Source organism: Panicum virgatum, chromosome 9K (assembly GCF_016808335.1).
Source record: "Panicum virgatum strain AP13 chromosome 9K, P.virgatum_v5, whole genome shotgun sequence".
Taxonomy (NCBI): domain Eukaryota; kingdom Viridiplantae; phylum Streptophyta; class Magnoliopsida; order Poales; family Poaceae; genus Panicum; species Panicum virgatum.
This window is the reverse complement of record NC_053144.1, coordinates 28,972,809-28,999,556: the sequence shown is the minus strand read 5'-3', so window position 1 is coordinate 28,999,556 and position 26,748 is coordinate 28,972,809. Positions and strand designations below refer to the sequence as shown.

General features: G+C 48.3%; 1 protein-coding gene across 7 annotated transcripts in view; it reads right to left on the bottom strand.

Annotated features, from left to right (window-relative positions):
- Window positions 1–4,319: 4,319 nt before the first annotated feature.
- Window positions 4,320–26,748, bottom strand: part of LOC120651137 (protein OPAQUE1-like) — a 28,119-nt gene continuing 5,690 nt past the window's right edge. The window contains exons 11-38 of one of the 7 annotated variants that reach the window (XM_039928525.1): window positions 26,632–26,689; window positions 26,448–26,549; window positions 19,814–19,851; window positions 19,612–19,738; window positions 19,335–19,508; window positions 18,756–18,887; window positions 18,479–18,588; window positions 18,255–18,315; window positions 17,226–17,403; window positions 16,717–16,922; window positions 16,217–16,336; window positions 15,269–15,367; window positions 14,727–14,948; window positions 8,366–8,484; window positions 8,145–8,235; window positions 7,955–7,999; window positions 7,793–7,873; window positions 7,530–7,700; window positions 7,304–7,453; window positions 6,587–6,763; window positions 6,301–6,438; window positions 5,550–5,620; window positions 5,366–5,465; window positions 5,234–5,290; window positions 5,091–5,147; window positions 4,912–4,992; window positions 4,759–4,841; window positions 4,320–4,601 (exon numbers count right to left, since the gene is read on the bottom strand). In XM_039928525.1, coding sequence (XP_039784459.1) covers window positions 4,460–4,601; window positions 4,759–4,841; window positions 4,912–4,992; window positions 5,091–5,147; window positions 5,234–5,290; window positions 5,366–5,465; window positions 5,550–5,620; window positions 6,301–6,438; window positions 6,587–6,763; window positions 7,304–7,453; window positions 7,530–7,700; window positions 7,793–7,873; window positions 7,955–7,999; window positions 8,145–8,235; window positions 8,366–8,484; window positions 14,727–14,948; window positions 15,269–15,367; window positions 16,217–16,336; window positions 16,717–16,922; window positions 17,226–17,403; window positions 18,255–18,315; window positions 18,479–18,588; window positions 18,756–18,887; window positions 19,335–19,508; window positions 19,612–19,738; window positions 19,814–19,851; window positions 26,448–26,549; window positions 26,632–26,689 — 3,190 coding nt within the window. In that variant the 3' untranslated portion in view covers window positions 4,320–4,459. Of the gene's footprint in view, window positions 4,602–4,758; window positions 4,842–4,911; window positions 4,993–5,089; window positions 5,148–5,233; window positions 5,291–5,354; window positions 5,466–5,549; window positions 5,621–6,300; window positions 6,439–6,586; window positions 6,764–7,303; window positions 7,454–7,529; window positions 7,701–7,792; window positions 7,874–7,954; window positions 8,000–8,144; window positions 8,236–8,365; window positions 8,485–14,726; window positions 14,949–15,268; window positions 15,368–16,216; window positions 16,337–16,716; window positions 16,923–17,225; window positions 17,404–18,254; window positions 18,316–18,478; window positions 18,589–18,755; window positions 18,888–19,334; window positions 19,509–19,611; window positions 19,739–19,813; window positions 19,852–26,447; window positions 26,550–26,631; window positions 26,690–26,748 lie in introns of those variants that run through there. The other 6 variants (XM_039928526.1, XR_005665935.1, XR_005665936.1 and 3 more) reach the window with 6 other exon arrangements.

Below are 26,748 nucleotides of genomic sequence, written 5' to 3'. Positions count from 1 at the left end.
TAGATCTACATTGACCCATTAGGATCCAACACTCAAATAACAATGCAATCAACATAAGATAAAGGAGTAGCAGTACATCCATGCATATTACAAATTTCAAGCTACTCAAATGCTCGTGACCGTAGATATCTAAGATAGTTGAGGTCTCCAATCGTCTAGTCTAGAACTTCATCAAAATATACTAGAGCACGAACAAGTGCACTCTCCTCCGCTTCCCAATGCCTACCACATATAGAACTACAAATATCGAACAATGGAGTGTTAGCCTGACTTTTCCTGCAAAAGGAGAGCTTTGCTTGAAACCTTAAATCTCTTGTAAATAATGGCTCTCCACCCATGTGAGTCAAAACTAAGTTGTCCATGACTTGATTCAGAATAGCCCGAAAGCTAAATTCCGCGATCGTAGATTCACCATTGATGAGATCCTGAAAGGTGATAATAACGTTATGAAAGTTGAAAGAACAATACAACATTACTAAAGTTAACAATGACTAAAAAGAAAATCTCATACTCTGTCTTGTCGAGTAAGCCGACAAAGCATCTCTGTAGTCAGAATAATATTGCTTTCTCTCACTTGTAGCTGCTTAATTAGAAAATATAAAAAGTCGGGCACAAAGTACCCATGATCCTTAAGCTGCTGCTGGCAGGCTTCCACCGCTAGCCTCTCATAAGTTGTCTAAATCTGTGCCTCTCGACCCATTGCGGCAATTGAAACCATGGGTATCATCGAGGAGATTGGATCCTCTCCTAGTTCCATCGAGGAGAAATCTACATATCGAACAGGTACTTGAAAAGAAATATGTACCCTTTTGAAATTCGGTTGCGGAACAAGCTCGAGTCGAATCACAGGAGTAGTACCACCCAAACCTTCGACAACATCTTTAAGCCATCTAATAAGGTTGATAATCTGCATTGTATGTGAGCAAATTTAAAATTTATTGAAGTGTAGGTAAAACTATATGAAAATAATAAATGAATCTTACAACATTTGGAATTGTTCTGCACGTTCGATCACCCAGTGGCAAGGCAATGGCTTCATGGAAGTGTATGCCTAGCTGTTGAGCATCACGATCGTCCATAAGCCCACGACCCCTACCACGACCGCCACCATGACCACCACCACGAAACATCTAACAGTATTCACATTGAGTAAATATGAGTAATGAAATTTGTAGTGTAACAAAAATTCACTAATTCATACGCCCATTCACATTGAAATAAAAAAGTTCTAACCCTAATCCCTAACCCTAACAGGGGATGATAGCAGGGCCCCACATGTTCTAACCCTAAACCTAACCCTAACATGGCCGGCTCGGCGCGGGGAGGAGGCACGGCAAGGGGAAGGGGAAGGGGAGGGGGAGGAAGGGGAGGGAGCTCACCACGTCGAAGAGGAGGTGGAGGAGCGGCGCCAGAGGTCGGGGCGACGGCGGATGCGGCACGTCGGCGACGGAAGAGGGGGAGGCGACGGCGCGGAGGAGGAGGAGTGGCACTGGAGGTCGGGGCAACGGCGGATCAGGCGCGTCGGCGATGGAGGAGGAGGAGGCGGCGGCGCAGAGGAGGAGGAGCGGCGTCGGCGGCGGAGGAGGAGGAGGAGGCGGCGGACAAGGAGGAGCGGCGTTGGCGGCGGAGGATGAGGAGGCGGCGGCGGAGGAGGAGTGGCATCGGCGGCAGAGGAGGAAGAGGAGGCGGCGGTGCGGAGGAGGAGGAGGCGGCGGCTGCGCGGATGAGGAGGAGCGGCGTTGGTGCCGGAGGAGGAGGAGGAGGTCGGGGCCGCGTGCGGAGGCGGAGGCGGCGGCGGCGGGCGGGCCAGATGAGAAGGCCGCAGAGGGGGAGGATGAAAAAATTCTATAAATCTTGATATATATAGGAGTCTCATTTATAGGGGCGGGCCGGGCCCCAACCCGCCCCTACAAATACATTTTTAGGGGCGGGCCAGGCCCCAACCCGCCCCTACAAATACATTTTTAGGGGCGGGTCGGGCCCCCACCCACCCCCGAAAATCTATTTGTAGGGCCGTGTGGGGCCCGGCCCGCCCCTAAAAATATTTTTCTAAATTATTCAGAAAATTGGATTAATGCAAATAAAATAGTAAAACACATGATAAAATTGTGAAACTTTTACCATAGGCATATTGTGATATGTGTAACATAGGAAAAATATCAAAATCATATATCAGAGCATATAATAAATAAAAGCATTGAAACAATAATGTATACCTATGTCACACTACTATCTCATACAACTTAAGGCTAACTTTGTGTTTTTAACACTCTTTAACATTAAACGTGTTGAATTGTATTTTTCATATTTTTTTCTAGTTCTACATGACAGTACATGCTTATGGTAAAAATTGCACATTGTTTTGAAGTATTTTGCATTCCCATTTGAAATAAATAAATTTCCGGAATAATTTGAAAAATTATTTGTAGGGGCGGCTCACCCCCTCAGCTGCCCCTGAAAATGGGTGAGATTTTTAGGGACGGGTAGAGGGGTGAGCCGCTCCAACACGGTTGATGGGGTGAGCCACCCCTATAAATGCCATATTTAGGGGCGGCTCATTTTTACAGTACCCACGCACCATTTATAGGAATGGGTGACTTTTTAGTCCGCCCCTAAAAAAATAGGTGTTGCTACAAATCGTTTTTGTAGTAGTGGAGTAAAGATGCTTGTCGGCGAGGAGGGTGTTCTGGTCAGCGGCGAGCATCGTAGATGAGCACAGAAACTGGCGGAACGCAGAGGGCATGAGCTTTAGGAGGTCTTACGTTTGATTTGAGCCATTGGACAAGAAAAATGGGAACTGGAATTGGGAGTTCGCCTATGGACAGATCTTGGGGCCGCCGACGCCAACGGTGAACGGAGAGCTTCGATTCTCGGCCGCGAATGGTTCGAAGCTTGTCCGGAGCAGGTTGGGGAGGTAGCAGGGAGGGTTGGGAGAGGGGGATTTGAGTTTGATGGCGCCAAGTGGCGACAAAGCCGGCGATGGCATGGTCTACTTGGATCTGCTCGTCCTCGTGGTGAGATGTAGAAGAAAGGAGGGGCGAGTGTGGAGAATGGAGGGGTCAGGACTTTATGGCACTGGCATGGAGCTTTGGTGTCATGGATTTGCCGCAGGCCAATGCTGCCGGCTGGGCGAGCTAGTGAGACGCACGGGGGAGAGAATAGAGGAGAGGAGAGCATAGAGGAAAGAGAAATTAGGAGGGCTGAAATGTGGGCCCTACGCCATGTGGCGTATATATCAACGGAACCACATTAAAATAACTTGATAGTCAAATATGAACAATTTTAAGAGTTGGGTGGCCAAATATTTCAATTTTTATGGTTCGATGGAGAAAATCAAATTGAGACGATAGTTGAATGGCTAAAAATAAACTTTATCCTCTTCTTTATTATCCCAGAAGTTCTCATTTCCTACGGTGCTCTAGGTCAGACACGGGAGGATTACGTAGTGCCACTCCCTGATCCAGGCCCACTTGTCAACAACGGAGTAGGCCAAGGAAGAGCGGCCAACAGAATTATTGTGTACCTGTGGCCAACACAATAATTGGGAGTACACATCTCCTACAAAATTTATTATGCTTCAGGAACATCAAGGTAACATTTTTTTGTCACTATCTCTATAATCTAGAATCATGAACCTTAGTCAGTCAGACCTGTCAAATTTATGCAGTGTCCAGGTCAGGGAGAAGACGAAAAATTAGTCCTTGCAACCTACAAACAATATATATATAGCCCTACTATAGAATACAGCCGATGGCTTGACATAGAAGGAATGCGAGCGCTACCGGAAAAAATAAGTTCTCATCACGTACGATACCTGATAACTTTAAAGTCGGCACAGAGCTATTTTAGTCATTTTAGTATCGTATTCAAATTTGAAAGCCTCTAGACCCATTTTAGGATTGGACCAAAACACCGACCGACATTTAGTACCAGTCGGTGTTTTGGCCCGATACTAAAATAGTGTGGCCATTTAGTACCAGTCAATGACACCACCTAGTACTAAATGGTGGCATTTAATACCGGTCAATATCTTTCCAGTACTAAATGGTAGTCCACGGTTATTTCAAAAGAAAAGCATTTTCTACCCAATCACATACGACTTATAGGTGAGATTGTAAGCGAGCTACGAGCGAGGTTGGACATTGTGGGCTCAATGCTCACCGGAAAATTACGCGTTTCTTGTGACTTAGAATGATGAGCGTGTGTGGGCCCTCTCGACTGTTTGTAACTAGCGATATGGGTCGGGCGCCCGGTGCTAAGGTGAAGTTCCCAACCGGTACCGAACTCGATCGTCCCGCAGTGGAGATGACCAAACAAAATATGAACAAAAAGCATATGGTGGATGAATATTAGCAACAATTGAATCAACAGGGATGGTTATGTTATCACGACCTATCATTCCTCTAAGCTAGCTAACAAGGCATCACTATTTGCTACCAAGGTAGCAAACCTAGGCAATTCATCGCGACAGGTAAGACGACTGAAGGTGCTGCATCAAGAACTGAGCAGAGTGAACATGACGAAGCGATGAGGGCATTTCAATGTTTGACATGTCAACGTCTGGTACTTCCTCTGCTATTTCTTCGGTTGTGAATGGAATGCTGAAATTGTGGAAAATAGGAAGGATCGTGTATATGTAAGTTTAAGTGCATGAATCATGAAAATTAGAAAGACAAGTGCACGAATCATGAAAATTAGAAAGACCAATAAGCTCATGATTTTGCGTCTAGAAGAAATGACAGACCACGGATAACTAACCTTAAGTCATCATCTAGAAGAAATGAATTGGACACAGGATTTTGAGTGTCGTTGCTCACCATGTCCCTCATTTTGGCAACAACCTGCAGTTAACCCACTGATTTAACTGAATTCAGAAACTGGACTGCATGACACAAAAAGAAGAGCACATACCTCAGCTGATACACTATGGGTACCATATTTGTCATCCCAGTACATCGTACATATACGATATATCTGTCTCACACTTAATGCCTGGCATATATTAGTGAAGCAAGACAATAGTTTTTTTTTAATAGGAGGACAATTAGATAAAAGCCTACAGAAGTAGCACTACTGAGATTTGTCTATACCGGGCAAATATTCCTCTTAATCTGCTCAAGGGTCTTTTTGCTTTTATGTGGAATGATCTGCATTTCACGTACTGGTATAAGAAAAAAAAAAGCTTGAAAACAATGCCATAATCTAGCTATCAAGAAATGATACAAAATTTTACCAGAAAGTCAACCGCTTGCCTAATGAACTTCAGCTCATCCCAAGATGCACCTGCATGCTAAAACGTAGAATAGAATAGGTGTACTGTTGAATGCTGATCAAGATACAAATGAGAGCAAGACCTGCTGCGAACCTCTTCTTCAGCCTCCGCAATCCATTTCTCAAGTACACAAAGCCCAGACTTCACATATTCTCCATTTGAAAATGTGCAACATTCTCGTCGTAGAAGCATACTGGACATGAGAAAACGGAAAAATAAATCAATATCTTGTAGACCTGAATGCTTTCTGAAATATAGTTGATATTGACAGGCTAACCTATTGAACAACTGTACATTAATGAAGGAAAAAACTTGAGTTACTAGCTTGCGGATGAAAAAAGAAGGCACCTGCAGAATGATTTGTTTTCAAGATCAGTAAGAGTGCTTAGATCATGAAGAAAACCAACTACTCCTATATAAGAACAGTGGGTTCCCTATAAAAACAAGAGCGATGGACAGGTGCAAAAGAGGCTGTTAAGTTCAAATGAAAAACTGAATACAAGTTTCTCTAGCATTTCTTTCTGTGCAATCAGGACTTGCTAAAGATACAGTTTTTTTTTTTACTTCATCGGGTTGTACAGTCAATGCTCTATATCAAAATCTGAATTAGATTAGACACTTCACGGTATTGTCAAAATCATTTCTTCCGTTCATTCAACAAACACTAATCAAATGGACCAGCTTTCTTATACCAGTAGGAACTCCAAAATGATTAATCAACAAGAAACCCTTTACAGTCACATTGGATTCTTAATCTTCCTACTATTCTTTTCTCCATTTTAGTAATCTTAGGATTCACATTTCGGTCTAGACTTAGAGAAATGGCAGGTTGGTTATGGTATATGAGATGTCTCAACTAATGGCTAACTATTACCTACTTCAAAGGGTTTAGGAATTACATTTGCAAGGCTATGAAGCTGTGATAATAACTGTGCAAAATCATGTAACTGTTAGTTGCCTCGGACGAAATTTGCAAATAGAATGTTGCACATTTGGAGTATATACAGCAAGCATATGTATTAACTCACAAAATTTTTATGTAGTCTATCCATCAATGAGTCCAAAAACTTAACAATCCGATCCCAGTGAGTACTTATTGGTTGCTGCACGGCCACATCAGGAGATCCCGACCTCCTTCCACTGCCTCCTCGAGCAAGTTTTGGTGCCTTTTATTAACATAAATAGAAAGGTTCAAGTTGTTGCTTTCTAACATGAACTGATACAAAAATGTACAGCCTCCAGCAAAAAACTTTCATAGAGAACAATTTGTGCTGGATGCAATCAGCTAGCCACTGGGGCTACAAGATCATATACCTGAATGCAAAGGCTTAAAAGAGGTGATATCTCTTTCTTTAGATTGTCACGAATTAATCCAAAGATCTTCTCCAAGGAGGCAGTAAGTTGTTGTTTAAATAGCATGGCCGGGTACCGAGCATCAATGTGTGACATGCTTGTCCGCTGACCAAAGGCTTTCAAAGGATACCGGAATGTCTGTAAGAACGTTTCAACAATCAATTTCTGATAGTAATTATATACACCCTCAGTTTTTAAAATAAAAATGAAATTAACTTGTCATAAACATCATATATTTTAAAAATGGAGGGAGTATGTTTTATCAGATATGTAACAATATTAGTTCTATAAGAACCCCAAAGGTCCGCTATTGCCCCTGTTGACATGTTCGGAACAGAATTCAGGTTCCCCCTTTTTTGAGACTTGCTAGTCCCAGCTGCCAAACCAGAATCTAGGTAGTTTTCTTGTATATTCCAGACAAATAACCATTCTTTGTATTTTTCTTCCTGCCCATGCTTTTGTATGTTCTTAGTTTTATTGAGTTTATATGTTCTTTCAAAGATCACTAAGTAACCTACTATCAGTCAGTACACATCATACTGGCTAAAACCAAATGTAACATGTTACCCTAGCTGATTCCCAGAGATAAGTTCAACCTTAAACCTAAACAGCATGGACAAAAAGAGAGCCACAAAATGCAAGCTGAAAAGTCAATAAGTTGAATGGGATGGAACTCACTTCATTTGCCTTTTCACTTAAGTGAGTATCTGAAGATGATCGAGAGGGTGCCATTATGAATCCTTTTGACCTTAAATTTCTTTGTAACATGCATAGAAGGGCAGAAGCATTGGCTAGCCAGTAGGGCAAAATGTCATTCTCGTTTTCTGTCTGAAAAGCAAAATGTTGAAACCAATAACCAGAGCATCTCCGACACATGGTTAAGCATATAGAACAGGGTCCTAACCTTCAGGATGTTATTAATTGTGTGAATTATGAAGTCAAAAATAGTTGTTCTTTCAGCCTCGAATACTCCCCAATGGAGAAGGCATTTGTAAATGATACAGGCTGCAACTGGTTTTCCCTTCTTGAATCCCATATCATCTTTGATGCATCGTTGGAGCACATCATGATAATCCTGAAAGTGCCACTTTTTTCCTTGAGTATGCTAAGTACAAAAAACACACATCCTGGCATTCTTTTTATTTTGAGAGAAAAAATATCTTCAACCTCATGTCTATCAGAATTCATCCTTGACCTTAGTTCTGTAGTGTTATGTGGGAGAGGTGCCAATTTTACAGGTGAAGATTCCTGATGGCAGCCAAAATTTCATTTTGTCAGTAACCAAGATGGATCTAAATTGAAAATGATAGTGAGGCTGCATTGTCTTACATAGAATGACCTTGGGCTGCATGGTGAAGCCCCGATCTGATAGCTCTACAAACAAATATAAGAACATTCATTAGGGCAAAGTAGTTCTTGACCCAGAATATTCAGTTGAATTGAATACATGTTTATTTATGCACACTATGAGAAAGAAATGGATGTATTTCTAGTAGAATAGGAAAAAAAATCCATATACCCCAGTTCGGCTGTGCCTAGGAGATAAGTTCAAGGCCTTCTGTCTCAATAAATGATTCTCATCTTCTAAATTCGAGATCTTATCCTCTAAGCTGTAAAGAAAAGGTCCAAATTATTTAGTGATTTGTCTATATAATCATAAAAGAATAATTTTCTTACATATAAATATAAGAGAAAAAAAATTCTTGAGAGCTCTATGACATTACTGTGAAAAAAGTTTACTTTTTCAAGTTATCCCGGAGATACACATAGTTCTTTTCCACATCGTGCAGCTTATCCATATTATCATGGCTACATTTTTGAGCTTTTAATAGCTCTTGTTCCATTTTTGCATTACTTTCCTGCATTACAGAAACATCTCTAGAAATTAGATCACTGGTTCAACCTTATCAAAGGTGTTGGTGTATATTGAGCCCATGTGTATAGAGGCCTATCTAGAGGCCCATGTATAGAAATTATATATACCCACCCTTTTAGGGTTGGAGGGATAGATCCGTTATTCCCTCCAAACATGGTATCAAAGCCTAGGGTTAGGTTTCCTCTCTCCTCCCTCCCCTCCCAGCCGCCCGCAGCAGCCGCCGCCGCCTCCTCCCCCCTTCCCCTCTCCTCCTTCCCTCCCCTCCCTTCCTCTGCTCCGCGCGCCGCGTGGGCCGCCGCTCCGAGCGCCGCCTGGGCCGCCACCCCGTCCTCTGCCCCTGCAGCCGTCGCCACCTGGAGCCGCCAGAGCCCTGCCGCCGCCGCCGGCGCGCGCGGGCGCGGCAGGCGCGGGGAGCGCCGCAGGGGGCGCTGCTGTCCCGGCCGCCGCCGCCCTTGTCGCGCTGGCGCCCCAGCCCGCGGGCACAGGAGGCGCGGAGGGCGCGGGGGGGGGGTCCGATCCGCCGCCGCCGGAGCCCGATCCAGCCCCTCCCGGCCCGTTGCCGCCCCTGCCTGCCGATGCAGGCGCCGCCGCCGGGACCCTGCAGCCCAACCCGCCCCTGCCGCCCGTCCTGGAGCCGCCCGTACAGGGCCAGACGCGTGTGCAGCCGCCCGTGTGGCCCCAGGCCGCCGCCGCCGCCAATCCTGCTGCCGCGGGCGCCGATTTGGCTGCCTTGCAGGCCGCACTGCAGGCCGTGGGCGCCAATCCGGCTGCCCTGCAGGCCGCGCTGCAGGCCGTGGCCGCCTATCCAGCTGCCGCTGCCGCTGTGGCCCACCGCGCTACTGTCGCGGCGGGCAAGCGGCCCGCTGCTGCCGCCGATCCCGCGTGGACCGGTCTCGGGATGGCGCCCGAGGATGCGCCGCTCACCGTCGCCGCTCTCCGCGGGCAGCAGGCCGACGCCGCTCTCGCCGCGGCCCTCCTCGCCGCCAAGTCGGAGGCTTGGGCGGCCCAGGAGCGGGTCTGCATGGCTGCCCTCGCCTGGGAGCGCGAGCGCGCAGCGGCCGACGCCTCCGCTCTCCGGGTCGCCGAGGCGGAGCACTTCCTCCGCGTCTCCTCGGGCCAGCTGCCCGTCGATACCAAGCCCGGCGCCTCTTCCTCCCGCCAGGCCCCGACCGCTGGATCTGGAGCACAGTACGACCCGACCGACCCCATGGTCGCCCAGCTCCACCTTCAGGCCGCCGGCGTCCAGAACATCAGGGCCCTGGTCACCGTCCTCCTCGACCCGACGTCCTCCTCCTACGGACGCTGGCGGGACCAGGTCCTGCTCGCCCTCCGCCGCTACGCCCTCGACGACCACGTCCTCATCGACACGTCGATCGAGGCGCAGGACGTGGCGTGGCTGCGCCTCGACAGCGTCGCCATGTCCTGGATCTTCGGGACCATCTCCCTAGTTCTTCAGGACCTCGTCAGGACCCACGGCGGCACCGCGCGGCAGGCTTGGGTGGCGCTCGAGGGGCAGTTCCTCGGCAACGCCGAGTACCGCGCCCTCCAGCTCGACGCCACCTTCCGCACCTTCGTGCAGGGGGACCTCTCTGTCGGTGAGTACTGCCGGCGGATGAAGGGCATGGCCGATGCTCTTCACGACCTCGGGGATCCGGTGTCCGATCGGGTCTTGGTGCTCAATGTCCTGCGGGGCCTGAGCAGCACCTACGACCACCTGAAGAGCTGGATCGCCCGCCAGAGGCCCTTCCCCACCTTCCTGCAGGTCCGGGATGACCTCACCCTCGAGGAGATCACCAGGGGTCTCGCGCCCGGATCGTCCTCGCCCACCCCCGCAGCGCTCGTTAATGCTCCACCGGCCTCCTCCGCTGCTCCTGCCACCTCCCTCCATGGTGCTGCTCCCGCCGGGCAGACCGGAGGAGGGGGGGCGTGGACGTTGCCGGCGGGTGGGACGTGGTGGTGGTGGTGGCCCTGCTTCTGGGGGTTCCGGTACCGGTGGGCGCCGTCGGGGCGCACCGACTCCGGCTCCCGCTCCTGCCCCTGCCCCTGGAGGTACGCCCTGGCCATCCTTCAGCAACCAATGGTCAGGGCGCATCTCGATGTGGCCGTTCCAGGGTCCGGGAGTGGGGCCTCGTCCTCAGCTCCAGCCAGCGGCCATGTTCACTGGCGCTGCTCCACTCTTCGCGCCGTCCTGGACCCCGCCCGCTCAGCCCAGCCAGCAGCCGACTTGGCCTGGGGGGCGGGGCCAGGCTGCTCTGGTGCAGTCCTTCAGCACCATGGGGCACCATGGGACTGACGCCGCCGGTCAGCACCGAGTGGATCGCCGACTCGGGTGCCTCGTTCCACACTACTCCAGATGCCGATATCCTCTCTTCCGTCCGACCCCCACAACCCCTCTTGTCCTTCTTCTATCATGGTTGGTGATGGGTCTTGCCTTCCTGTCACCGCCGTGGGTTCTGCTCCTCGTCTTCCTAATGTTCTTGTTGCTCCTCAAATGGTTCACAACCTTCTTTCCATTCACCAATTTACTGCTGACAACTCCTGTTCTATCGAATTTGACTCTTCTGGTCTTACTGTGAAGGATTCGGCTTTCCGGCGTCCGCACCTCCGATGTGACAGCCTGGGGACCCTTTACACTCTTCGGCTTCCTACTTCCGCTGCCTCGCCTTCGGCTTCTTCGTCTTCGTCTACAGATTTTGCCGTGACGCCATCTTCCACCACCTGGCACCGCCGGCTTGGACACCCCGGCCGCGACGTTTTGGCTCAGCTTAGTCGTAGTACCGATGTCCCATGTACTAGGGCTCCTGCTAAACACCTCTGTCATGCGTGCCAGTTAGGTCGTCATGTTAGACTTCCGTTGTCTTCTTCTTCTTCGCATGCTGCACATACTTTTGATCTTATTCACTGTGACCTGTGGACATCTCCTGTACTCAGCATGTCTGGTTACAAATATTATCTGGTCATTGTTGATGATTTTTCTCATTACTCTTGGACTTTTTCTTTGCGCGCCAAGTCTGAGACCTTCCCCACCCTCATCCACTTTTTTGTCTGGGTGTCCACTCAGTTCGGCCTCACCGTTAAGGCCGTCTAGTGTGACAACGGACGTGAGTTCGATAACTCCACCTCACGTTCCTTCTTCCTGTCTCGGGGTGTTCAGCTGCGTATGTCTTGTCCGTATACCTCTCCTCAGAATGGCAAGGCTGAGCAGATGATTCGCACGACGAACAACGTCGTGCGCACCCTTCTGATCCAGGCCTCTCTGCCCCCGCGCTTCTGGGCTGAGAGCCTCCACACCACCACCTACCTGCTCAACCGCCTTCCGTCCACTGTTTCTCCTGCTCCCACTCCACACCACGCTCTCTTCGGTACACCTCCTCGCTATGACCACCTTCGGGTCTTCGGGTGTGCGTGCTACCCTAACACCTCCGCCACCGCTTCACACAAGCTGGCGCCCCGCTCGACTCGTTGTGTGTTCCTCGGGTACTCCCCTGACCACAGGGGGTACCGATGTTTTGACCTCACCTCTGGCCGCGTTCTGATCTCCCGACACGTCGTCTTTGACGAGTCGGATTTCCCCTACTCCACCTCCTCCACACCTTCTCCTGACCCCGAGCTAGAGTCTCTGTTTCCGACTGACCCGGTGATTCAGCCACCATCACATGTCTGTCCTTTTCCTGCAGGTTTTCCCGGCGCACCGGCACCGCTTCCGGTGATCCCTGCTGCGCCGAGCGTGGCACCGGTGCCCGCGGTCGCGCCGCGCGCGGACCCGGTGTCTCCCGCTGCGCCACGCGCGACCCTGGTGCCTTCCCCTGCACCTGCGCGGTACGCTCAGCCAGTGCAGGTGTACCGGCGTCGCTCGGCGCCGACACCGTTGCCGCAGCGGTACGCTCAGCCGGTGCAGGTGTACCGGCATCGTTCGGCGTCGACACCGACGCCGCCTCCTGCTCCAGAGGCTCTTGCGACGGCTACACCGGAGCCGTCGCTGTCGCCGACTCCTCCGGCTCCCTCTCGAGCCGAGCCGGAGGTGTACCACCCGCCAGTCATCCATCGGGATCCTCGGCACATTCATCCCATGGTGACTCGGCAGATGGCGTCTCAGGCCGCGACTCTCACCGCCACCGAGGGAGAGCCGCGGGTCTCTCCGGTACCCTCCTCTGTCCGCGACGCCTTAGCGGATCCTCACTGGCATCGTGCGATGGAAGAGGAGTACGCGGCTCTCCTCGCCAACCGTGGGACCTCGTGCCGCGTCCGTCTGGTTGCAATGTGGTGACTGGCAAGTGGATCTGGACGCATAAGCGTCGGGCTGACGGCACACTGGAGCGCTACAAGGCTCGCTGGGTTCTCCGGGGGTTCACCCAGCAGCCTGGTGTGGACTATGATGAGACCTTCAGTCCAGTGGTGAAGCCCGCTACGGTGCGCACGGTCCTCTCGCTTGCGCTCTCGCGCTCATGGCCTGTGCACCAGCTGGACGTGAAGAATGCGTTTCTTCACGGCACTCTGTCAGAGACTGTCTACTGCTCTCAGCCAGCGGGATTTATGGACTCGAGTCGTCCGGATATGGTCTGCCGGCTCAACAAGTCTCTCTATGGTCTGAAGAAGGCTCCCCGGGCTTGGTACTCTCGGTTCGCCACGTTCTTGCTGACATTGGGGTTCACCGAGGCCAAGTCTGACACGTCTCTCTTCGTCTACCGCCGTGGGGATGAGGCTACATATCTACTTCTCTATGTCGATGACATTGTGCTCACAGCCTCCAGTCAGCAGTTGCTTCAGAGTGTCATCTCCTCTATGCAGCAGGAGTTCGCTATGAAGGAACTTGGTCAGCTCCACCACTTCTTGGGCGTCACTGTTGAGCCTCGCCCGTCTGGTCTTCTCCTTCACCAGCGGCAGTACGCACTTGATATCCTGGAGCGGACTGGGATGACTGATTGCAAACCCTGCTACACTCCTGTCGACACTCAGGCGAAGCTGTCTGCTGATCTGGGTGATCCGGTGGCTGATCCTACTACCTACCGGAGTCTGGCCGGCGCTTTGTAGTACCTCACCTTCACAAGGCCGGACCTCACCTACGCTGTCCAGCAGGTCTGTCTCCATATGCATGATCCCCGGGAGTCACATCTTGCTGCGCTGAAGCGTCTCCTCCGCTACGTCCGTGGCACAGTGGACCTCGGCCTGGTGCTTCACCGCTCGTCCTCTGCTGAGCTGGTGGTCTACACCGACGCTGATTGGGCTGGCTGCCCGGACACTCGTCGCTCCACTTCCGGCTACGCCGTCTTCCTGGGCGGCAACCTGGTCTCCTAGTCGTCCAAGCGGCAGCCGGTTGTATCCCGCTCCAGTGCTGAGGCGGAGTACCGGGCTGTCGCTAACGGCGTGGCGGAGGCGTCCCGGCTACGACAGCTCTTGGCGGAGCTCCACAGCCCGCTCACCAAGAGCACGCTCGTCTACTGCGACAACGTCAGTGCTGTGTATCTCTCCACCAACCCCGTCCAGCATCAGCGGACGAAGCATGTGGAGATTGACCTGCACTTCGTGCGCGACAGAGTCGCCATCGGCGATGTTCGGGTACTCCATGTCCCAACTACCTCCCAGTTTGCTGACATCTTCACCAAGGGGCTGGCCTCCTCGACCTTCTCGGAGTTTCGCTCCAGCCTCAACGTAGCCGGTGGCTAGTTGTGGCTGCGGGGGTATTAGCCCTTTGTACTCTCTTCTTGTCCAGTCTTGAACACCACTGCGCTGGTTGTTCAGACTACGGGGGGTGTTGGCTTTCTTGTTATCCAGTCTTGAACACCGCTGTGTCGGTAGTTCAGACTGCGGGGGGTGTTGGTGTATATTGAGCCCATGTGTATAGAGGCCCATATAGAGGCCCATGTATAGGAATTATATATACCCACCCTTCAAGGGTTGGAGGGATAGATCCATTATTCCCTCCTAACAAAAGGCAACATAACATTCATGGAAATGTATGTGCATTCAGTGCTTAGATTACCACCTTGTTATGTTGCCAAAGTCCTTTGAGTAAATGCTTGCAAATTAAGAGAAATCACAAACTAGAATACAACTATATCAGAACATTAAGAGCAAAACAAAACAGTCACTAACATCACATTGTTGAGAGCAAAAAAGATGAGTGTCACATATATAAAAATTGGAAAGTGTCATGTAATGCTGGATGCAAATAGAATTTGAAGTAGAAATACAGATTAGATTTAAATTTTATAGGTGGGGAAACACCTTCAGTGAAATATTCTCCCTCTTCACTTCTTCCATTTGAGAAAGACTGTTATGCAGAGCTTCTTGATCCTTGGATGATAACTCTAACTGATGTTGGAGCGAAGCAATTTTCTTGCAATTCCTTTTATTTTCTTCATTTGATGCCTCTAATTCTAACTTCACAGAATCCAAGATTTTGACAAGCTTAGATATCTCCAATGCCTTCGACTCTTCAGCAGCAAGCTGTATGCACACAAAGAGGATTATATAATTGATGGCTATCTAAAACTCAATCAATATAGAGAAACACTAGACATCTTTGACAACAAAGAAAATAGAGTCCTCAACTTGAACATTGAGAAATATGAATAAAACATATAGATTAAGTAACACTACTTTTGATGCTTTGCTGCTAATTGTTGTACATTGGGTCAATAATAAAAAAATAAAAGTCCATCAGGTTTCAGCATATCTGTGAGAGCATCCTCTACTTTATATGGTAATTAAAGCACTTCGATTTGAAAAGTTTTATATTGAAAGATCTATATCACATTGAAGCATACCCTTTGCCTCCTCTCTAAGGTGAATCGTAAAGTAAGATCTTCTAAGCTCTTCTCGAGTTTTCCTTTTGCTTCACGTAAAGCTCCAGCTTCATATGCAGCCTTGAAAATGAAGAAATTCAGTACTTGAAGCATTGAACTAAAAATATCAACATAATACATAATTAATTATACTGCATCGCATGTGAATCATCAATAATACAAGATATGTTTGATAAGAAAAAGGTAAGTCAAATGAACAACGGAATGGTGTACCCGTCGAATACATTTGGAATTTAATCATACAGAAAATTAACTTCATAAATTCTCTGTATGTGGAGTAATATAATACACTTCTCATTGCTTCATCAAAGTTGAAGTCAGCTGTAATGATTATTTGTTTAAATCCTATTGAACTCAAGAAGACCAGAACTTTGGCTCTAATACCACACTGAGTTTCATGCATCACCTAGTCACCCAAAAGCTTGAGCTTCTGATGAAAGGTGTGGAATATACTTCACAAGGTTGCACATGGACTTGGCTAAATGTTAATAAATGTTTATTACCATTGGTATGTGAACATCCAGGACATGTAAGAATGAGATAGTTACAGTGTAGTCATCTGGAGTTTTTTTTAACAGTCATCATAAGTAAGCTTTGGATTTCCTGAATGGATTATAAGATAGGTATCATCAATTCATCATCTAAATTGGTACAAAAGAACAGGAAAAATGAATCAACTAAATGGTGAAATCAATTGTCACGTCTTGGGAACAAGTTATACCTAACCTTTATAGGAAACTTATGCTTACATATAGCAGAATCCAACCTATCAGCGAGTAAAATTTACAAAGAAATAATTTATTTTGAAGAAATCTAGCAAGGTTCCAATTATTTTAATTGTTGCTTCCAGTGTTCCAACCTGATAATTTCAAGATACACCATAATGAAGATAGTGCCTATAGTTCATACATGTTTAAGGTTCCGCAATGCCCTTTTAGCAAGCTTCTGTCTCCAACAGCACTGGATGAGAACTGTTGCCCTTCGATATTGCTGATGGAAATTATGGAGCTCCTGCATCCTCCACCAAGCCTATATATTAAAATAACAAGGTTGGTCAGTATACACCGACTAGATGAATAAAGGTCGAACTAAAGAATCATAAGGATGCAATAATAACTGAGATTTTAAAAAGGGCAATTACATCCTCAATCCAACGAAACAATTCCATGAATTGAAATTTAAATTTAATGAAATAATAATAGCTTGACCCCCATACACACAGAGTTTTTTTTGTGTGTGTGTAGGGGGGGGGGGGTCATTTATTAATTGTGCCAAAGGTATTAACAGTCAATTAGAACAGCATTTCTCCTGCTCTAGTAGCTGGCAGACTGAATTTAAGAGTGAGGTGGGGATGGGGTTTCGAGTATCAAAGATGGGGTGGGGGTACTAGAATAAAAAATGAGATATACCTGTATAACAGTAGAAGCTTTAGCATTCTCTAAGTGCCGCAATCTCTGAACTGCTAAGATATAGCGAATACCAGATTGGATCACAAGAGCAGCAGAACGAAGATGCAAATATGCACAACGACACAACCATCTTCGAGCATATCTTTCAACTGAAACAGCTGCTGCTATCTGTTTCTTAGCTTCAAGCACATTCCGTGCTAAACACCCTGCAGAGTAACCAATGTTACTTTGAGGAGCAAAGTGAAATTTGTAGTGCATCAATCATTAACCCTGCTGGGTCCTTGGAATATTAGTTTATTTAGCACAGAATGCAGTAAGAAGTTATGTTAGTGGAGTGTGTGCGGGTTTTCTTTAAAGAATTCGTTTGTTATTTTATTTCAGACCCTTTGGAACTGCTATGGCTTTATCACAAAGTACAGTAAAAGTACAGTAAATAAGCATGCTATCTTGTAGAAATAAATGAAGAATGATCACACAAAGTATGGAAACCACAGAAAGATCCATCATACCTCGGCAATATATTTGGATGGAGATAGAAGCTTTCCTCGTTGAAAGAAATTTCTTGCGAGCAATAAAGGTTCGAAAGTGACCCTGCAAGATCCTGGAAGCATTGTCCAGAATCTCACCACGTCTGGAGTCCAAAACAGCAATCTGGCCAGCCCGGAGAAAAACTTTTGTCCTGCCAAGCTGAAGAATACAATCAGACTTACACGTTACAGTAGGTAATATCATTCAAATTTTATGTCCATGAAACTTCGATTCATAATAACATCCGTTCTGTAGGGTGCTTCTGTGCTCCACCCTTGCAACAAGAGTAGCACAAATTTTAATGCACTTGAAGGGGCAAGCAGGTCGGATTGACCCTTCAGATTTAATTCAAAATTTAAAACTTTCAAATGTCAAACATAGAAGCACCTCTCTTCATATGCCTGTGTAACAATTGCATCTTTGGTGGTTTATCTACTTCTGCTGGTGATCTACATATCTTAAAAAACAGAGAGGGTATATGCCTTCTTAAATTTCATGATTAATTCCAAGACCTGTAGTGTGACTTGTATCCTTAACATTTTAGCTAAGCGATGTAAAAATAGGTAAAGCAATAACAAAAAATTGGCAACAGCAAGTGCTAGTTGAATGCTTGAATGCAGTTGAATGTTCTTAGTGCCAAAATAGACTCAGAACAAAAGGATTTCCACGGTCCAAGGATGGATAGAATTAGGACAATGTGCGAATTGAGTATGGCTCAATTGCTTAGGTTTGCTTAGGTTCCTTGTTGGAACTTTCCCACCTGGGATCAAGTCCCTAACTCAGCACGAGTGTTCACATTTCAGCTTAGTGGGAGCCACATACCGGTTGACAATGAGGCACCTGGGGTGACTTCGTAGATCTCAAGATCTGCTAGCCCCGTTTATTAGAGGCGTTTATAGAGGTAGGATGTGTGTACATGAATTTGTAGGAGTGTGTGTGCGTGTATGTGAGCATCTGTTTCAGTACTATGTTTTGCCAAAAGAAGGGAAAAAACATTTGGGATACTGTACTTGAAAGTTCTCAAGGTTTAGTTGCTTTAGGATCCTCTGTGTCAGTGATCTCTCATCAAATCTGCAAGAGTGGAAAAAGAGATGTGATAATCTTTTATATTGATGAGATGACAAAACTTCCCAAAATGACACATAACAGAAGTTGACAAATGCAAATACACTATCGAAAGTTGGCGTATTCTAAGGAGGTTCCAAAGTACTCAACAACAATGTTAAAGTATTACCTTTCATCCATATGTTCTGGCACAAGAAGTCCAAAGCGATTAATGAATTCAGAGTATGTTCTCCGTGTGGGATAACCAGCAAGACTTATCCTAATAGCTTCAAGGACACCCTGCAGTAAAACCCAATAAATAAACTAAATTAGTAGCTTCTACGGTTCCCAGAATTAAACATATCAGAACAAAGATGAGTTGAGCAGAACGAAGAAATCATTGACATGAATCAAACTTCAAAGCACTGATACATTGAGTGCTAGAGGAGAAAATTAATGGTACTAACCCCACTACGCAGTTGCTGTAGAACACTGCCGTTTTCAAACTTCTGCGGACAATTCAGAGAATTTGGTTTTATGCAACGGATGTAGTGAGGTTCCGTTGAGCTAAGTGTCTCCATTAGTGCTTGGAGTTGTTGCTGTTTGGATTAGATAACTGACCATATCATAAGTATAATCAAATAAAAATGAAATTTAAAAAAAGCATGCAGTATTCTTGAGAACTTTCAAAAATCTTAATGTTCAATTCTTGTGTGCACACACATATTCATGACCAAACCCAAATGTGTTTCCTTGACTGCAAAAATTAAAATTTATATATATGGGATACTAAATATGGAATATATTCTTGCAACAAAAGATATTGGAAATATGTTTTATCCTGTTCATTTCTTGTTTCCCATGATTGTCAGTGACCATGTAATAGAAATATTATTTGTGCCATGCAAAAAAGCTGCAAAATTATGTAATACCACACTGGCCAAAAAACAAAGTAAATAACCAAGAAACAGTAAATAAAGCAAATATTAAAATCAATTTTTATGTCCACAGGAAATTTAAGAAAACAATAATGTTCAATACTATACCTTAAATCGTGAAGCTACTGAAGAAAACTTATAAGATGATTTTGAGGGGTCATCTTGGTGTGAAGCGAAGAGACCAGAAATAAATGAGCATTTTGAAGAAGACAAAAGATTCTGGTGCTCTGCTATAACATAATCTCGGTTCTTCTCTAAAAATAAATCAGTTTGGTAGGTCACCTACAAAAAGTAGACCAGTCATTGCCACATATTTTAACCTAGTCAAGAGTGACAAAATGCCAAACATATTTTACAAGAAAGAAATTTTGTTCACAGGACATGCCTTTCCAGCAAAATGAAATAGGGCAAAATCTGTCTTTGAGAGCTTTGGTTTTTCTAGTCTTGGATGTGCTCTTAAATTCTGAAATAACTTCATTGCAAAAGTTTCATGTGTTGACTTCCCGAGCATGCTGTTTAACAAGACTAGAAAGAAGTCAGAATGTTGAACTCAAAAGTGTTTGATAACACAACATGAAAAACCTTACCATGCTTCATCCAATAGTGAAACTATGCCTATTGGTTTCTGCAAAACAAAACATGCATAATTATAAAAATCCACAGGTAGATAAAGTAACTCAACAATAGAAGTAAATTTCAGCACTAGATATGACTTTCCCTGATGCAACCCACTAAGTATGCAACATATCATTTTCTCAAATCTGGTAAGATGTTACAAAATATTGAGTACAATATGCGCATCCAGTTAATATCCACTCAGACACATGCCAAGAAGTTCCGGATGTTAAATACAGTGATTAAAGGTACAGGTTGTATTGGAAGATTTTTCATTCGTTCAGATAACATGCTAGCTTGAAACATAAATGGAGGAAAGATTACAACAACAAAAAACACTGGTACTACATTACACTAATAACACATACAGTGAAACGCCATCAGTTACATGTATATGAAAAGGCAAAATACTATTAAAGTAGTGTTTGGTTCGTGTCAATGTAACTTGACTCGATTACAGGAAGTAACAGATCCCATTACTCATTGTTTGGTTCGGCTCCCTCGTAATTGAGTCCACTGTTAACTTTTACCAGCCTATACAAAACTGATACTGGTCAATTCCAGCGTAATCAGATACCTATCATCCTCTCTACCTCGCTGTTCGCTTGTCGCTACGGCTACGCGCCTCAGCCTTTGCCCACACCACCATGTGGCTTGAGAGAGCAACCCTGCTTGTCGTCCAGCAAATACCTTGTCTCCTCCATTAGTTGCCCCCTCCATTAATCAGAAGCCCATTTTCTCACTTGCCTAGATCTGAGAAGGAAGAACAATGCACAGCAACAAGAAGGTCCCTTTTTGGAAGCGGTGGCTCCCCCTAATCTGCTACTCTACGTTTGTTTTTCGTGATCTTGCAATGGATCTCCATGGGTTGTAGAGATTGGGGGATTTTTTTAGGTTGCAGAGATTGGGGAATTTTTTGTTTTTGTGTTTCGTCATGGATGTACAGATTGGTCTTCTTCCTAACTCTCAAGTACACGTGAATTTATCTTAAGTGTTGGTGTATATGTTAGCCCATGTATAGAGGCATATGTATAGGATCTATATATCCCACCCTTCTAGGGTATGGAGGAATACAATTCATTATTCTCTCCATTATGACTTTTAGGCCGCCGGCGTCCAGAACATCCGGGCCCTGGTCACCATCCTCCTCGACCCCACGTCCTCCTCCTACGGACGCTAGCGGGACCAGGTCCTCCTCGCCCTCCGCCGCTACGCCCTCGACGACCACGTCCTCCTCGACAAGCTGATCGAGGCGCGGGACGTGGTGTGGCTGCGTCTCGACAGCGTCGCCATGTCCTGGATCTTCGGGACCATCTCCCTCGATCTTCAGGACCTCGTCAGGACCCACGGCGGCACCGCGCGATAGGCCTGGGTGGCTCTCGAGGGGCAGTTCCTCGGCAACGCCGAGTTCCGCGCCCTCCAGCTCGACGCCACCTTCCGCACCTTCGTGCAGGGGGACCTCTCCGTCGGTGAGTTCTGCCGAAGGATGAAGGGCATGGCCGATGCTCTTCACGACCTCGGGTGTCCGGTGCCCGATCGGGTCTTGGTGCTTAATGTCCTGCGGGGTCTGAGCAGCACCTATGACCACCTGAAGACCTGGATCACCCGCCAGAGGCCCTTCCCCTCCTTCCTGCAGGTCCGGGACGACCTCGCCCTCGAGGAGATCACCAGGTGTCTCGCGCCCAGATCGTCCTCGTCCACCCCCACCACGCTCGTCGCTGCTCCACCGGCCTCCTCCGCCGCTCCTGCCACATTGCTCCTTGGTGCTGCTCCCGCCGGGCAGACCGGAGGTGGGGGGGGGCCGTGGACGTCGTCGGGGGGGGGGAGGGGACGGGGTGGTGGTGGCACTGGTGGCCCTGCTTCTGGAGGTTCCGGTGCCGGTGGTGGCCCTGCTTCTGGGGGTTTCGGTGCCGGTGGGGGCCGTCGGGGCGCGCCGACTCCCACTCCTGCCCCTGCCCCTGGAGGTACGCCTTGGCCATCCTTCAGCAACCCATGGTCAGGGCGCATCTCGATGTGGCCGTTCCAGAGTCCGGGCGGGGGGCCTCGTCCCCAGCTCCAACTGGCGGCCATGTTCACCGGTGCTGCTCCTCTCGTCGCGCTGTCCTGGACCCCGCCCGCTCAGCCCAACCAGCAGCCGACCTGGCCTGGGGGTGGGACCAGGCCGCTCTGGCGCAGTCCTTCAGCACCATGGGGCTGACGCCGCCGGTCAGCACCGAGTGGATCGCCGACTCGGGTGCCTCCTTCCACACCACCCCTGATGCCGGTATCCTCTCTTCTGTCCGACCCCCATACCCCTCTTGTTCTTCTTCTATCATGGTTGGTGATGGGTCTTGCCTTCCTGTCACCGCTGTGGGTTCTGCTCCCGGTTCTTTTCGCCTTGTTAAAGTCTTTGTTGCTCCTCAGATGGTTCACAACCTTCTTTCTATTCGCCAGTTTACTGCTGATAACTCTTATTCTATTGAGTTTGACTCTTCTGGTCTTACTGTGAAGAATTCGGCTTCCCGGCGTCCGCTCCTCCGATGTGACAGCCCGGGGCCCCTTTACACTCTTCGGCTTCCTGCTTCCGCTGCTCCGCCTTCGGCTTCTTCTTCTTCTTCATCTGCTGCTTTTGCCGTGACGCCCTCTTCGACCACCTGGCACTGCCGGCTTGGACACCCCGGCCGCGATGTTTTGGCTCGGCTCAGTCGTAGTACCGATGTTCCATGTACTAGGGCCCCTGCTGAGCACCTCTGTCATGCGTGCCAGTTAGGTCGTTATGTTAGACTTCCTTTTTCTTCTTCTTCTTCGCATGCTGCGCATGCTTTTGATCTTATTCACTGTGACCTGTGGACATCTCCTGTACTCAGCATGTCTGGCTATAAATATTATATGGTCGTGGTGGATGATTTTTCTCATTACTCTTGGACTTATCCTTTGCGCGCCAAGTCTGTGACCTTCCCCACCCTCCTCCACTTCTTCGCCTGGGTGTCCACTCAGTTCGGCCTCACCATTAAGGCCGTCCAGTGCGACAACGGGCGTGAGTTCGATAACTCCACCTCTCGTTCCTTCTTCCTCTCTTGGGGTGTTCAGCTGCTTATGTCTTGTCCGTATACCTCTCCTCAGAACGGCTAGGCTGAGCGGATGATTCGCACGACGAACGACGTCGTGCGCACCCTTCTGATCTAGGCCTCTCTTCCCCCGCGCTTCTGGGCTGAGAGCCTCCACACCGCCACCTACTTGCTTAACCGTCTTCCGTCCACTGCTTCTCCTACTCCCACTCCACACCACTCTTTTTGGTACCCCTCCTCGCTACGACCAACTTCGGGTCTTTGGGTATGCGTGTTACCCTAACACCTCCGCCACTGCTTTTCACAAACTGGCGCCCCGCTCGACTCGTTGTGTGTTCCTTGGGTACTCCCCTGACCACAAGGGGTACCGATGCTTTGACCTCACCTCTCACCGCGTCTTGATCTTCTGACACGTCGACTTTGACGAGTCGGATTTCCCCTACTCCACCTCTTCCACACCTTCTCCTGATCCCGAGTTGGATTCACTATTTTCGACTAACCCGGTGGTTCAGCCACCATTACTTGTCTATCCTTTCCCTGCAGGTTTTCCCGGTACACCGGCACCGCTTCCGGTGATCCCCATTGCACCGAGCGAGGACCCGGTGCCTGCGGTCGCGCCACGCGCGGACCCGGTGTCTCCTGCTGCGCCACACGCGGCCCCGGTGCCTTCCCCTGCGCCTGCGCGGTACGCTCAGCCGGTGCAGGTGTACCGGCGTCGTTCGGTGCCGACACCCGCGCCGCCTCCGGCTCCGGAGGCTCCTGTGACGCCTACACCAGAGCCGCCGCCGCCGCCGCCGCCTCTGCTGGCTCCCTCTCGAGCCGAGCCGGAGGTATACCACCCGCCAGTCATCCATCGGGATCCTCGGCATATCCATCCCATTGTGACTCTGTGGATAGCGTCTCAGACCGCGACTCTCCGCCACCGAGGGAGAGCCGCGGGTCTCTCCGGTACCCTCCTCTATCCGCGACGTCTTGGCGGATCCTCACTGGCATCGCGCGATGGAAGAGGAGTACGCGGCTCTTCTCGCAAACCAGACGTGGGACCTCATGCCGCGTCCGTCTGGTTGCAATGTGGTGACTAGCAAGTGGATCTGGACGCATAAGCGTCGGTCTGACGGCACACTGGAGCGCTACAAGGCTCGCTGGGTTTCCGGGGTTCACCCAGCGGCCTGGTATGGACTATGATGAGACCTTCAGTCCAGTGGTGAAGCCTGCTACTATGCGCACGGTCCTCTCGCTTGCACTTTCTCGCTCTTGGCCTGTGCACTAGCTGGATGTGAAGAATGCCTTTCTTCACGGCACTCTGTCAGAGACCGTCTACTGCTCTCAATCAGCGGGATTTGGGGACTCCAGTCGTCCGGACATGGTCTGCCGGCTCAACAAGTCTCTCTATGGTCTGAAGCAGGCTCCGCGGGCTTGGTATTCTCGGTTCGCCACGGTTCTAGCTGACATTGGGGTTCATCGAGGCCAAGTCTGACACGTCTCTCTTCATCTACTGCCGTGGGGATGAGACTGTCTTTCTGCTGCTCTATGTCGATGACATTGTGCTCATAGCCTCCAGTCAGCAGTTGCTTCAGAGTGTCATCTCCTCTCTGTAGCAGGAGTCTGCTATGAAGGATCTTGGTCAGCTCCACCACTTCTTGGGTGTCACTGTTGAGCCTCGCCCGTCTAGTCTTCTCCTTCACCAGCGGCAGTACGCACTTGATATTCTGGAGCGGGTTGGGATGACTGATTGCAAGCCCTGCTCCACTCCTGTCGACACTCAGGCGAAGCTGTCTGCTTATCTAGGTGATCCGGTGGCTGATCCTACTGCCTACCGGAGTTTGGCCGGCGCTTTGTAGTACCTCACCTTCATCAGGCCGGACCTCACCTACGTTGTTCAGCAGGTCTGTCTCCATATGCATGATCCTCGGAAGTCACACCTTGCTGCGCTGAAGCGTCTCCTCCGCTACGTCTGTGGCACTGTGGACCTCGGTCTGGTTCTTCACCGCTCGTCCTCTGCTGAGCTGGTGGTCTACACCGACGCTGACTGGGCTGACTGTCCGGACACTCGCCGCTCCACTTCCGGCTACGCCGTCTTCCTGGGCGGCAACCTGGTATCCTGGTCGTCCAAGCGGCAGCCGGTTGTCTCCCGCTCCAGTGCCGAAGCGGAGTACCGTGCTGTCGCTAACGGCGTGGCGGAGGCGTCCTGGCTACGACAGCTCTTGGCGGAGCTCTACAGTCCGCTCGTCAAGAGCACGCTCGTTTACCGCGACAACGTCAGCGCCGTGTATCTCTCCACCAACCCCGTCCAGCATCAGCGGACGAAGCATGTGGAGATCGACCTACACTTCGTGCGTGACAGGGTCGCCATCGGCGATGTTCGGGTACTCTATGTCCCGACTACCTCCCAGTTTGCCAACATCTTCACCAAGGGACTACCCTCCTCGACCTTCTCGGAGTTTCGCTCCAGCTTCAACATAGCTGGTGGCTAGTTGTGGCTGCGGGAGGGTATTTGCCCTTTGTACTCTCTTCTTGTCCAGTCTTGAACACCGCTGCGACGGTAATTCAGACTGTGGGGGGGTGTTGGCTTTCTTGTTGTCCAGTCTTGAACACCGCTACGCCGGTAGTTTAGACTGCGGGGGGTGTTGGTGTATATGTTAACCCATGTATAGAGGCCCATCTAGAGGCACATGTATAGGATTTATATATCCCACCCTTCTAGGGTTTGGAGGAATACAAGCCATTATTCTCTCCATCATTAAGGTTGGATTAATGTTTGCTTTCAGTTCTGGATATTTTTCTTTTCAACAGTTCTAGTTTTTGCACTCCAATCTGCTACGTATCTTCAAAATCAGACGAAGCATAGTATCTGAAGACGTTACCGCCGGGAGCAACCAAACAAAGTACAGTATCTGAAGACGTTACCGCCGGGAGCAACCAAACAAAGTACGTAAACGTTACCAGGCAATCAAATATGCTGTAATCCCATTCCCTTTGCATTTGCGTTACCATTTCACCAACCAAACAGCACCTACGAGTAATGTTTTGACATACTACAGTAATGCCACTTCCATAGAATGGCACAAATATTTTTTATCATCTGGAAAAGTGTGCCTCAAATCAACCTTTACCATTTCCATATTAAATGGGGAGAGCTAAAACCTAAAGGTTTTCATTGCTATATAGATTATTCACAATTCAGTTCACCACTCTATTCAAGATACATTAAACAATATAAGCTACATAGCTATAGGCTCAATGCCACTGTCAGAAGGAAGAAAACAAAAATTCAAAACATTTGGTGAAGCTGGAAAGGTAAATAAATATAACTAGCATATCATATTCTGTGCAGAAAGCAGTCATAAATAGAGAAGTGAAAACTTCACTGACACATGCCACAGGCATGTCAAGAACATATCAGGTTTATTATTTGTGCACAACTGCACGCTGGTATTGGAATTGATAGGAAATGTGAGCGAACAATACAATATTGGCATTTATAACACCATGGCATAACAGATGATATTTCAAATGCAAGTATGCAACTATAGATTCTATTAGTCTTAGAAGTTTATACCTTTTCAATAAGATCCAATATATCTTGGTTATCAACAAATTCAATGTAGCTCCAATTGATTTCTTCTGTTTTATATTCCTCCTGCTCCATCTTGAAAACATGCTGGATCAAGAAATTAAAAGAAAAAAGGAATCAGATCTTTTATGTGCTTGAAAGGGAGGATGAGGGGCAGGGCCATAAATACCTTATTAAAATGCTGTTGGAGCTTTTCATTAGCAAAATTGATGCACAACTGCTCAAAGCTAGCAGAAGGAAGAGTCATCAGAAATTCAAGAATGATAAAATAGAATTAACTAAATAG